Here is a 13135-nt window from a genome sequence, read left to right as displayed (position 1 = left end):
TTCTTTACACATATTTATGTGTTTTATTTCTTTAAAGTATGAAAACAAATAAATGAACAAAGCCAAATACCTACAGGAGCCAGAGTGGAGCAAGCTTGGTAGGAGCTGTGATGCAGCAGAATACACACCTAAAAGCATTCAGTTTGAAACTTTAAAAATAACACAAAAACCATTTTGTAAAAGAAGACAGAGATAAGGGCAGGATCCAATTTAACTTTTTTTATGTCCAGTGTTTAGAAATGAGTCCTAGGTGTCACACGGATTTGATGTAGCAGATAAAGAAACCACACATCCTCTACTTTTTATTCATCTAACTCCAATCACAGGATCCATAACAAGGCCCCAGGAAGGCAGCAGAATGCTTCCAGAATGCATCTACCCTTTGATGCTGCAATATGCACCATTAGGAGAATAAGTACATGGCATCACAGAAGTACCGTATCATGATGGGTAGAACCCTCTGACATAAATCCTATCTCCTAAAGCAAAGGTAACAAAAGCAAAAATAAACAAATAGGACCTAATTAAACTTAAAAGCTTTTATACAGCAAAGGAAGCCACTGACATAATGAAAAGACAACTTTTAATGAGCGAAAATATCTGCAAATGACATGACCAGTCAGGGGTTAATATCCAAAATATATCAAGAGCTCATACACTCAACATCTAAAAAAACAAACAACCCAATTAAAAAAAAAACAGGCAGAAGAACTGAAAAGATATTTCCAAAGAGGACATTCAGATGGCTAACAGGCACATAAACAGATGCTCAATACTGTTAATTATGAGAGAAATACAAATTAAAACCACAATGTGATATCACCTCACACTTGTCAGACTTTGTCTTATCAAAAAGAACTCAAATAACCAATGTCTGCAAGAATGTGTAGAAAAGGAAAGAAACCACTGTTGGTGGGAATGTAAATTGGTGCAGCCACTGCGAAAAACTGCATAGAGGTTTCTTAATAAAAACAGAACTACTCCTAGCCTGGGAACCTCCATATGCCACGGGAGCGGCCCAAGAAATAGCAAAATGACAAAAAAAAAAAAAAAAAAAAAAAAAAAACTACTGTATTATCCAGCAATTCCACTCCTAAGTATTTACCTGAAAAATAATTAAAACACTCCTTTGAAAAGATGCATGCACCCCAATGTTCATAGCAGCATTATTTATAATTGCCAAGATATGGAAGCAACCTAAGTGTCTATTGACAAAGGAATGGATAAAGAAGGTGTAGTACATATATACAAATAATGGAATGCTATTTGGCCATAAAAAAGAACAAATTTCTGCCACTTGCAACAATATGGGTGGAGTTGGAGGGTATTATGCTAAGTAAGTCAGGCAGAGAAAGACAAATATTGTCTGATATCACTTATTTGTGTAATCTAAAAAATATACCAAAGTAGTGAATGAATATAACGAACAAAAAAACCAGATTCACAGCTATAGGAAACAAAGTAGTGGTTACTGGTGGAGAGCAGGAAGAAGGGAAAGGCAGAAAAGGGGTGGAGGATTAAGAGGTCCAGCCATTATGCATAAAACAAGCCACAAGGATATATTATACAATAAGGGAATATAGTCAATATTTTTTAAACATTTTTAAAACTGAAGTATAATTTACAGTGTTATGTTAGTTTCAGGTGTACAGCAAAGTTCAGTTATACGTATATATCTATCTTTTCTTTTTCATTATAGGTTATTACAAGATATTGAGTATAGTTCCCTGTTCTATACTGTAGATCCTTGTTGTTTATCTACTTTACACATACTTTATAGATGTTAATCCCAAATTCGTAATTTATCTCTCTCCCACCTCCACTATCCCTTTTGGCAACTGTATGTTTGTTTTCCTATGTCTGTGAGGTTATTGCTGTTTTGTAAATAAGTTCATTTGTATTATGTTTTAAAATTCCACATATAAGTGATATTGTGTGATATTTGTCTTTCTCTGACTTACTTCACTCAGTACGATAAGCTCTAGGTCCATCCATGGTGCTGCAAATGCAATTATTTCATTCTTTTTTAAGACAATATTTTATAATAACAATAGAGTATAACTATTTATTTTTAATTGTTTTATTGTTATTTCCCCAATACAATTTTTTTTCTACTGTATGGCATGGTGACCCGGTTACACATACATGTATTCATTCTTTTTCTCACATTATCATGCAGTATAACTTTTAAGTTGTGAATCACTAGGTTGTATACCTGTAACATATAATAATGTAATCAACCTTGCTTCAAGTAAAAATCAAAAATAAAAATACTGATTAAAAAAAAAGAAATACATCCTGTCTTAAGAAAGGACTCTGCCTAATCCAGCTTCCTCACTTTGCAGCTGAGGAATCTGAGGCCAGGTTAAGCAAGTGCCATATTCTGATCCCCTCCATTCTCTCAATGGTAGGAAATTATTTCAGAATTTTCACTCAGACCAAATGAGTGGTAAACAAGTAACAACGGTATTTCATTAGTTCAATAAATAAAAGTTCTATTTACATGTAAAAACCAGCCCTCAACTGTTAAACAGCTGAAATGCAAGGCACAGAGCCTGTTTTAAGTTGCCTTGTGTAACCCTATAAAGACATCTGTTAAAACCATAAGGTCAGTCCTCAATCATTCACGGACTCATTCTTCTTTTTATTCAACCAACACTCACTGAACACCTTCTATACCCCTGATCCTGAGAGGTACTGGTGATACACACATAAATAAGACATGGTCCTTGTTCACCACTCAAGTGATGGGGAAGTGAAAGCTATGAAACAAGTCAGACCCAAATACAAACCAAGTGTTGATAGAGCCATTTATTCTGACTAGAGTTTCAGGGGTGGCTTCATCAGGGGGAGTGAGTCAGGCCATGTATGGATTTCAGAGGCAACAGCAAGAGCAAAAGCAAGGGAGAAGTATGGTGAGGAAATAATCAGAAATGAGCCCAATCTGAGAAAAGAACCAGGGAGAAAACTACAAATTCAAATGTTCTAGCCTGAGGATAAAAGTAAGTTCAATCCAAGCACAAGATAATGTGCCACCCCAACTCCTGCACGCCTGACACATCGGAAGTACTCAGTAAATAACATCCTGACCAACTAATCTCTGTGCATTTACTGAATGATTTCAGCATATTACCATGTACTGTCCAGGGTCTAAATCTCCCATCATTCCTTTCAGGTGTGTGTTTTCAGTTCTGACAGCTTTATATCTCATATCTGAGACCTGAAAGGAGAGCAGTAGTTAAAAGTGAATGTAAAATTCATAACAAAAGTTCAAAATTCTATGAAAATTAACTTTTTAATGTTAATACAAATATTTTCTAGGTGTAATGAAGGGAAGTACTTCTTAGGCATCATAATAAACCAGGATTGGTGCTAAATTAAAAATATAATGATTCATAACTTTTTTCTTTTCCCTTCCAAATTTCTATTTCTTTCTTCTTTTTTCCTATGGTATGCAAATTATTAACAGAAAAATCATAATGTTAAAACTTGAATAACACTGTCCACTAAATTTCTTTATTACTTAATTAATTTTTACAACATGCAAATATGAGTTTCACATTTAATTTTGTTCTTTCTGATACTTCTGCCAAATTCCCTTCTTTTATTGTGACTACTTCATTTGGTCTAATTTATTTTTCTCTAATTTCTTCTACTTGGCAGTACTTAGACAAAGTGTGTACCCTTTTATTTAACGAAGGTGCATTTCATTACAGAACACTTCCCTTAGAAAGATATACTTCTGTAAATTACAAAATTATATTCTCCTTGACAAAAATCTAAAAATACAGAAGAATATAAAGGTGAAAATAAAAAATAATTCATAACCCAACTACTCAAATCACTGTTAACACCTGTAAAATATCATTTCCTATACAGGTGCAACGAATGCTATCGTCTCATCTATGCTGTTTCCGCCTATGAATTGTACAAATTAATCACAGCTTAAGGCTTATAATTGGGCAAAGGCAGAGTCTTTTTTTAAAATAATACACAGGATTTAAATATCCCCGTTATTTGTGAAGTAACCCCCATATGCCTAGAAAATTACTGAACGGTGCTCTCAAAAGCTCTATATTTGGGATAAAGAGTCAGAGAAACCCTATACTTTCAATAACAGGTCACCAATTTGATGATGAGTAAGGGATCGAGGGAGTTTCAAAATAAACAGAAGGAAGGGAAGGAGGAAGGGAAGACAAAGTCACTTGAAGTAGTTTCACAGTAGAATGTTACAACTGCTGTTTCCCCCAAGAACCACACTGTACACTGAAAGGTAAGTATGAACGAATCTTTGTATTTTAACATCCATTTTTTAAAACCTTGAAATAAAGCTATGAAATGGGCATGGGACGCGTCCAAGAGAAACTGGAAGAGAAGCTTTTTTGAGATAAAAACGTTAATGGAAGAAAAGTATGGAAAACAAATTCAGGAAGAAATCTTTGACCAGACTGTGCTGTGGGAAGTGATCAGAACATGGGTCACAAGAAACTGTCTGCTTGAGATTTAATGAAGTTATCTTGTGCTGTCACTTATTTCCCTGGTTCTTGTTTGATGACACTTTGTATTATCTCCACACGGTTTCATGTGAGCCCACAAAGCGTTTCTGTGCTGTTGGTCTCAGAAACAATACAAGAATTACAATGCTTTTATTAGTCCATTAGGAAGGCTACTATCTGCACTGAGTAAGAGAGTGACGTGGACAGACACTGTCTGGCCGCTTGCATACCTGTTGTTTCGCTAACATCTTTTCTTTTATTTCTAACTCCATTTTTAACTGTCTTTCCAGAAGGGCAGCCTTCTTCATGATAGTTGCTATAGTGATCTCCTTCTGATGAAGCTCCTCGGTTAGGTCAGAGATTTCATTCCTCATCCGTTCCTGCTCGGAGCTATGGTACTCTTCCCCCTGACAGAGTTGGCTTCTTATCTGCAGCAGATATTTTGCACAAAAGAGTAACAAATCCTTTATAAAGCAGCTGTGCAGTCTTCCTCTCCTATCTTGAAACTTTGCCAGCCCCCATTTTACCCTCTTCTTCTGATCAATGCTAAATTAGAAACCAATACTTAAAATAATGATTTTTTTTCCTTCCAATTTCAAATTTTCTTTTTCACTTTTATTTTCTATGGCATGCAAACCATCACCAACGACTGATACTACTTTGACGACCACTTTGACAGGAGGGCGGGGACAGTTTTGTCAAGCACTTTCCCCCAGCTCCACTGAGGTATAACTGCAATAACAAAAACCTGCAAATAGTTAAAGGATACGACTTGGTGAGTTTGGACAAACACTTGTGTTACCATCACCACTATCAAGATAATAATCATATCTTCTACCTCTAAGAGTTTCTTTGTGTCCCTTTGTTGTTTTAATTGTGTGTGTGTGTGTGTGTGTGTGTGTGTGTGTGTGTGTGGTAAAAACACATAATAGGAGCTCTACCTACTTTCTTAACAAATTTTTAAGTGCACACAAAATCTCACTGCTGACTGCTGCACTGTGCTGTGCTGCAGACCATGGCACTTCTCATTTCACATAACTCACTTTATACCCATTAAACCCCCATTCTGGATTTGGTATGTCAGAAGAGCACTGGACCCACAACCCAGAGATTGATGGATCATTTTTTTTTTTTGGTTTTGCTTTGTTTTTCATTTTTAAAAGTTTTCTTGAAGTATAGTTGATTTACAATGTTGTGGTAATTTCTGCTGTACAAAAAAGTTATTCAATTATACGTGTACATGCATCCATTCTCTTTCAGATTCCCATACAGATTATCAGAGAATATTGGGTAGAGTTCTTTGTGCTATACAGCAGGTTCCTGTTGGCCAGGCATTCCATATACCACAGTGAGATCTTTTTTTCCTTGGTCTTTTTAGGGCTACACCTGCAGCATATGGAAGTTCCCAAAAGGGGTTGAATCGGAACTGCAACTGCCAGCCTACGCCATAGCCACAGCCACAGCCACGCAGAATCTGAGCCTCATCTGAGACCTACACCGCAGCTCATGGCAATGCTGGATCCTTAACCCAATGTGCGAGGCCAGGGATCAAACTCACATCCTCATGCATACCAGTTACATTCATTACTTCTGATCCATGACAAAACTCCCTGGATAGATCATGTTTTAGGGAGAAAAAAATGGCTTAGAGACGTTAGGTGGCTTGCTCAAATTAATAAAGCTTTTAACTGGCAGAGCCCAGGTCTAGAACTTAGGATACTTTGCTCTAAATTCAGTGTTTTGGACTAAGTTATGTTGTAGCGTTTAAGACTAAACACTACATTTTCAGAATCACATTATAATAAATTTCAAACTTAAATGTGTCCAAGAAAACCATCACCTATTTTCCTTAAGCCTGCAGAGTCTCACTTTCTTAACTTTAGCTAACCTTTCACGGTAGAAACCTCTGGATCACCTTGGACTCCTCCTCTCCTTCCTCCTCCCAAATCAAGTCAGGGAGCAAACTCTATCCCTTCTATTTCAACCTCTCTTAAACCTCGCCACTGCTGTCCATTCCTATTACCCCTGTCTCTAATTCTTGAGGTTCAGCGATAAAGTATATAATCACTGATCTCAAAAAAATCACAGTCCACCAGGGAAAACAAAAATAAAGAATTACAACACTGTGTAGCAACTGATATCAGCAGTGTGCCATGGGGTGGTGCTTAATCCAGCCTGGGGATATCAGGTTAGGATTCCCAGAGGAAGGGACATCAGACTGACACTGCAGGACGCATGGAAGCTGGAGAGAAGATGGAGATGGGCTTCCAGGCAAAGAATGCATGGACAGGAGGACTGGGTGAGAGCGAGAAGGCACACTTGAGGAACCAAAGGCATCTGGAGCGGCTGGGATGTGGCGTGTTGTGAGAAGTAAGGCTGGAGAGTTAGGCGCCATTTACAAAGAGATTTCTATGGATTTGCCCAGGGAACTTACTTCCAAAAAATTGTTTTTTCATTTCATCTTTAAAAATTTGAGGACATATCTCTAAAAGAATAACAGTGCACACTCTCTTCTCTAACATAACCAAAATTCTAGTATGTCAAAAAATATTAACAATTTTTCACCATCATAAAATATCCAAGCACCATCAAATTTAAAATTGTATCAGAAATATAGCGAATTGTTGATAAGTGCTGGAGAGGGTGTGGAGAAAAAGGAACCCTAGTACACTGTTGGTGGGATTGTAAATTGGTACAACCACTGTGGAAAACAATATGGAGATTCCTCAGAAAACCAAAAATAGAGCTACCATTTGATCCAGCAATCCCACTTCTGGGCATCTATCCAGAGAAAACCACGACTTGCAAAGACACATGTACTCCGATGCTCATTGCAGCACTATTTACAATAGCCAAGACATGGAAACAGCCTAAATGTCCATCGACAGAGGAGTGGATCAAGAAGATGTGGTACATATACACAATGGAATACTACTCAGCCATTAAAAGGAATGAAATACCAGCATTTTTAGCAACATGGATGGACCTAGAAATTATCATGCTAAGTGAAGTCAGCCGTACAATGAGACACCAATATCAAATGCTTTCACTGACATGTGGAATCTGAAAAAAGGACAGACTGAACTTCTTTGCAGAACTGATGCTGACTCACAGACATTGAAAAACTAATGGTCTCCAGAGGAGACAGTTTGGGAGGTGGGGGGATGTGCTTGGGTTATGGGATGGAAACCCTGTGAAATTGGATTGTTATGATCATTATACAACTACAGATGAGATAAATTCATTTCAGTAATAAAAAATAAAAAATTAAAAAAATATATAGTGATTGTTGGTTTTTAAGTTTCTTTATTTGAACTGAGATATAAATAAGGGCCACACATTCAGACTGGCCTCTATCATTTTGAGGCATCTCTTTGTGTGGGTGTTTGTGTGTGTTCTGAGTACTCTATGTACCTTAAATCTAATCTAGTTTCCAGATCAAAAAATTAAGATACATAACTCTTCACAGTCATACTCCTGATGACAGGCAGTCTAATTCCAGGGCCTTACCCACTTCATGATGGAACCTCTGTGAGCCCAGCCCTGGAAGGTGGTTCCCACACTGGAAAAAAGCCAGGAAGGATGACCAAACACCGAAAGTAATCTGGGCAGGAAGGTAAATGTGGTCCAGCCTCACATTTTATACCGTCAACCTCTCATCTGATTCTCCTCTTTGGCTAGCATTTTTAGAGTTGGACGTGACCTTAGAACTCATGTGGCCTAACTCCATCATTTAAAAAGTGGGGGAAGAAAAGGACTCACAAGGCAAGGAACTGACTGCACCTAAGTTATCCAGCAGAAGACAGAGCAGGAGGCTGGCATACACTAAGTACCCTCACCCTCGGAGAACATCAGTCTCCTTTCAGCTTGTCTTCTCTTTCCTATGCTTTTCCTTATAATTTACTTCATGAACAACGGGGCGGCTCTATCATTCATCCCCATGTGGGTTTTGCTAATTGCCTCCCTGGGGTGTAGTTTAACATATTCTCTCAAAACGGTACTTTTAAAACGTGAAAAAAAATGAGTATACCATCATGAAGAAGGAGTAAACTATTTTTATTATTTTCACAACATTTAGATATCAAAACATGCTATACTGCAAAACTTCTTATTTATTTTAAAAAAATTTTGGGGGGAGTTCCTGTCGTGGCACAGTGGTTAACAAACCCGACTAGGAACCATGAGGTTGCGGGTTCGATCCCTGGCCTTGCTCAGTGGGTTAACGATCCGGCATTGCCGTGAGCTGTGGTGTAGGTTGCATACGCGGCTCAGATCCAGCGTTGCTGTGGCTCTGGCATAGGCTGGTGGCTACAGCTCCGATTCAACCCCTAGCCTGGGAACCTCCATATGCTGCGAAAAATTTTTTTTTGTCTTTTTGCCTTTCCTAGGGCCGCACCCACGGTATGTGGAGGTTCCCAGGCTAGGGGTCTAATCAGAGCTGTAGCTGCCAGCCTACACCACAGCTCACGGCAACACCTGATCCTTAACCCACTGAGCAAGGCCAGTGATCGAACCCGCAACCTCATGGTTCCTAGTCGGATTCGTTAACCACTACGCCACGATGGGAACTCCTAAAACTTCTTTTTAAATGAGATTAACTTACTAGCTCTAAATGACTTTTGACTTTATTAAAAATGTCAATTTTATCACAAAATAAGTGACTAAAAATCATTTCATATTGAAAATGAGAAAAAAATAACAACTTGGAGGATTTTAACACATGGCTTTTGTTGGTTTTATGAGAATGAAAATGTTCTCTACAAACACTTCCTGGAAACTATAGCTATTTATACACAATTCATTTTGTTACCTTTTCTGCACAGCAATGCATTATCTAGAGATTTCCAAGAGCCTGTAAAGAGATTTGTGAATTCTCTCCTGCCTTGTCAGAACTGTGCAAAATCAGTAGATTCCTTATATTACTGTTATTACTCTCCCCAAATCTATGAGGTTAAGAACGGTTTAACTCTACTTTAGGTGTCTTTAATCAACCTTTTATGAAGTGTATTCACTCAGGACACCAGTAAGGGAACAGTTTTTTAAAGATGTATTTTAAAATATCAGTAAAATCAGTTTCAGGGGATTATGTGAAAAATATAAGGAAAACGATCATTAATTTATAACACCAGTTCTACACTTAATCATTCGTTGCCTGACAGCCAATTCTCTGGGAGACAGGGTATGTCTTTTATATCACTGTACTTCCTATAGAAATAAGCAGAAAAACAACAGTCCTACTACATATGCGATAAATGTTGAATTTGTCAGATGGTGGAATTTATGACCCTATACAGTTATAGGGGAGCTCAGCTCTAACATTAATTCATTCTCTAAATATTTATTTTCACTTATCATGTGCCAGGCACTGTGCTGGGCAGTGGGGGATAATTCAAAGCCACGTCCAGGTTTTTCCTACTTTTAGCAATTGTATAGCATTGAATATTCCATGTAACCTTTAAATCTGAAGACCTGAGAAATGAGTAGTAGCCATGATAAACTCATAGAAAGAAAGCAACAACTGAACTTTATTAGAGGAAGAAGAGAAGATACTTTTTGTAGGAAAGTTGAGAACCCCAGGGTCTTCCAGGGCAAAGACCAGGTCTTATTCATCCTGTACTGGGCACTGCCCTGGAAGACCCTGGTATTCTCGATTACAGAGTATGGGTGTAACCAATAGCAACAGCAGCCGACATCTACAAGGTGCTGCCTCTCAGCTAGGTAAGCCCTGTTCTAAGCACTTTCCTTGAATTATTTTGTGGATTTTAACAGTATCAACTCTGGCACCAGATTGCCTGGATTTAAATCTGGCCTCTTCCACTTATTAACTGTGTGATATTGGGGGAAATTACCTCCGTTCTCTGTGCATAAGTTTCCTTCAATATAAAAGCGGACAGTATCAGTACCTACCTTCTAAGATGGTTCTGAAGAATAAATGAATTAGGATTTAGTAAACCCTTAGAACAGCTTCTGGCACGTGGCAAGAGCTATTTAAGTAGAAGCTAATATTGGCTCAATTAATCCTCATCCTAACCTTATGAGGTAGTTACTAATGATCCCACCCTCATCCTAGAAACCAGCAACTCACTCGGGCAAAATCCTAAACTTCTGCACCTGACGTGTGGCTGAGTGATTGGGTCTATGCTCTCACACTTGCTGCACTAAGCTACCTCTCAGGGAGCCACAGGTCCTCTGTGTTTCACCGGGAATCTCCCAGGGGCAGAGTGATGACCTAAGGTTTTTTAATAGCATCACATGGAAGAGTGTCAGAATTAGCAGCTTGGTAGGCTATTATCTTAGGAGAAAATATAGAAGGAAAAAGAAGGGAGAGGGAAGATTCCCCCTCCTTTATACCCAAAAACTTCAGATCTGCTGGGAAGAACGGCACTCATTATTTTCCATACCTTGTTCAATTCTTTTTCATGATTTGGTTGATCTGGGGTCACTGAAAACAGCTCTTTCCTCTTTTTTTCTGGCTCTTTAATAGGTGAATAAGATGACTCAAGTCTATAAATTAAAATGAATAAACATTAAGCTTAACTTGATAAATTTTTGTGATTATATTGTTAACTTAGGCCATTCTAGCTGCCAAAATAGATTACAGTCCGTTGGAAACATTTCTAGTTACAGGACTGGCAAGTTCTAATACTTTGAGATCCCATAAGAATTTACATATTTAACTGAGTGCAAATGGTTTTAGTGGGGGAAAAAAAGGTAGTAATTAATATGGAATTTCAATTATACATTAAAAATTGGCTGAAGACTGGATTTGCATATGTAGATAAGAGTTTTAGATAAGAAGAAAGGGCTGTTTCCTATAATAAAATAGCCTGGAAACCTGTTTAAAAAAAAAAAATACACCTGGCTTGCTTCTGTATCATGGAAAGGAACTCTGTCAGTAGAGGTCTGGGGGAGCAACTGCTCCATAAAAGTGATCCACAATGATTAAATCTGACCGTCGACCCAGAGGGAGCGCAAATAGGTCTATTCTTTGGCTGCTCAATATAAAATGGAATTGCAATCACATATGGACGCTAGAGAGGAAAGGCAGAAACTAGAGTAAAAAGTACAATTTCCTTGGTAAGTTTGGAGAACTACAAAACAAGGCAATCTTCACTTCCACATCGGGGAAGTTGGTAAAAACAAAAACAAAAACAAAAATCACTAAAACAGAAAAATGAAAGTAAGCAGGCAAGAAAAGCAGCATGCCTTCCCTTACTGCTGGCTTAATCTGGTGGAGTCTGGTATTTTGAGAATTGTACCCAATTATATATAATTTTAGGTTTCCAAAGAATTTTTTAAAAGTTCTACAAATCAAAAACTTAAACCCCATAAACCAAACAACATCTGAGTAATGATAGAGAATTAACTAATGTAAAGAGTGAAAACAAATGGCTTTTTTAAAAGGTATAAATTATCCCTGAAGTACACGGGTCTAGACTGGATTGCTTTTTCTGATTATCAAATGTGCATGTTAACTGCAGAAAACATTTTATCAGAATATATTCTGCTACAACGTTGTTGCCATCTAAGAAAAACCATTGTCAGCATTTTTGTGGTATATTGTCTTTTTTGCCCATGCACATGTGTATAAAAACATACATTTTCCCTACACAATTAGAATGTGCCGTACACATTTTTTAGTCCCCTTTTGTTTCCCACTCAGTAGTCTACTGTGAGTACTGTATCCAATATTCTCTTAAAACATTATTTCAGGATCAATTAAAATTTTTTTCTTATTTGCTATGATTTTGACAAGGGAAAAAATGCAATTTCCAATTTTAAAATTCTTCCTAGGCAATTCAGGGAGTGAAATGCTGAACTGAACAGTAAAAACCTCATAACGATCTTATAAATTTCAGTGAGTGAATGGAAGAAACGTCAGCCCTTAATGTGGACAAGTTCAAAGAAGAAAGAAAACACTAATCACGCTAAGATATAAAGGAACTATCATTTATTATGTAGGAAAGGAGTGTTGGAATTATTTTTAATAACTCTCAGGACTTATCGGCCCAAAGTTGTTCTATGTAAAGAAAAAGCTAAGAAAATCTTAGCATTATGGAGAAACGTTCTGAAAAATGAATGAAAACATTACAATGCTACTATTGTAAAACTATTGTGTGTCTACACGCGGTCGCCTCGGCTGCTTCACCTTAATACAGCTGTAAAGAAGAAACAAGAGTCCAAATTAAAAAAAACAAAACAAAACAGCAATAAAGAGGATAGAATCACGTTCATATGAGAAAACACTCAAAGGATTAGACTCTTTCAATGGGAAAGATGCAGGCTGAAAAGACCATGACCAAAGTCTAAAATCCAGTGGAAATTGTGAAAAGTTAAGCATCTATCTTTTCACCAAATCTCAGGATACAAGAACTGAAGAATATCCTCCAAATGAGAAAGATGTAGTTTGGAGACCAAAATATATAGCAACTTAAGTAGAACATGGCAAGCAGGCATAACAGAGAAGAGTTGTATTGGCCAATGATGTGAATAGCCACAAGATTTTACGTTAAATCATGTACTGAAGGGAAGCTGGCAATATATGGAATTCAACACTGGCCTTGTGAGAGAGCTGCAGAGAAAGTACCTACATGCTCTTCACCCATCAGAGCTAGACATGGGTTGAATGGTTTGCTCTT

At 37.5% G+C, this 13135-nt stretch overlaps 1 protein-coding gene across 7 annotated transcripts in view; it reads right to left on the bottom strand.

Moving 5' to 3' along the window:
* DEUP1 (deuterosome assembly protein 1) overlaps positions 1-13135 on the bottom strand; it is a 204712-nt gene that overhangs the window by 36846 nt on the left and 154731 nt on the right. For all 7 annotated transcript variants that reach the window (XM_021062630.1, XM_021062631.1, XM_005667227.3 and 4 more), the window contains 3 exons: positions 10898-11000; positions 4727-4924; positions 3134-3220 (listed from right to left, as the gene is read on the bottom strand). In XM_021062630.1, coding sequence (XP_020918289.1) covers positions 3134-3220; positions 4727-4924; positions 10898-11000 — 388 coding nt within the window. The remainder of the gene's footprint in view (positions 1-3133; positions 3221-4726; positions 4925-10897; positions 11001-13135) is intronic.

This window comes from Sus scrofa, chromosome 9 (assembly GCF_000003025.6).
Source record: "Sus scrofa isolate TJ Tabasco breed Duroc chromosome 9, Sscrofa11.1, whole genome shotgun sequence".
In the NCBI taxonomy this organism is placed as follows: domain Eukaryota; kingdom Metazoa; phylum Chordata; class Mammalia; order Artiodactyla; family Suidae; genus Sus; species Sus scrofa.
This window is presented reverse-complemented; position numbering and strand designations above follow the sequence as displayed.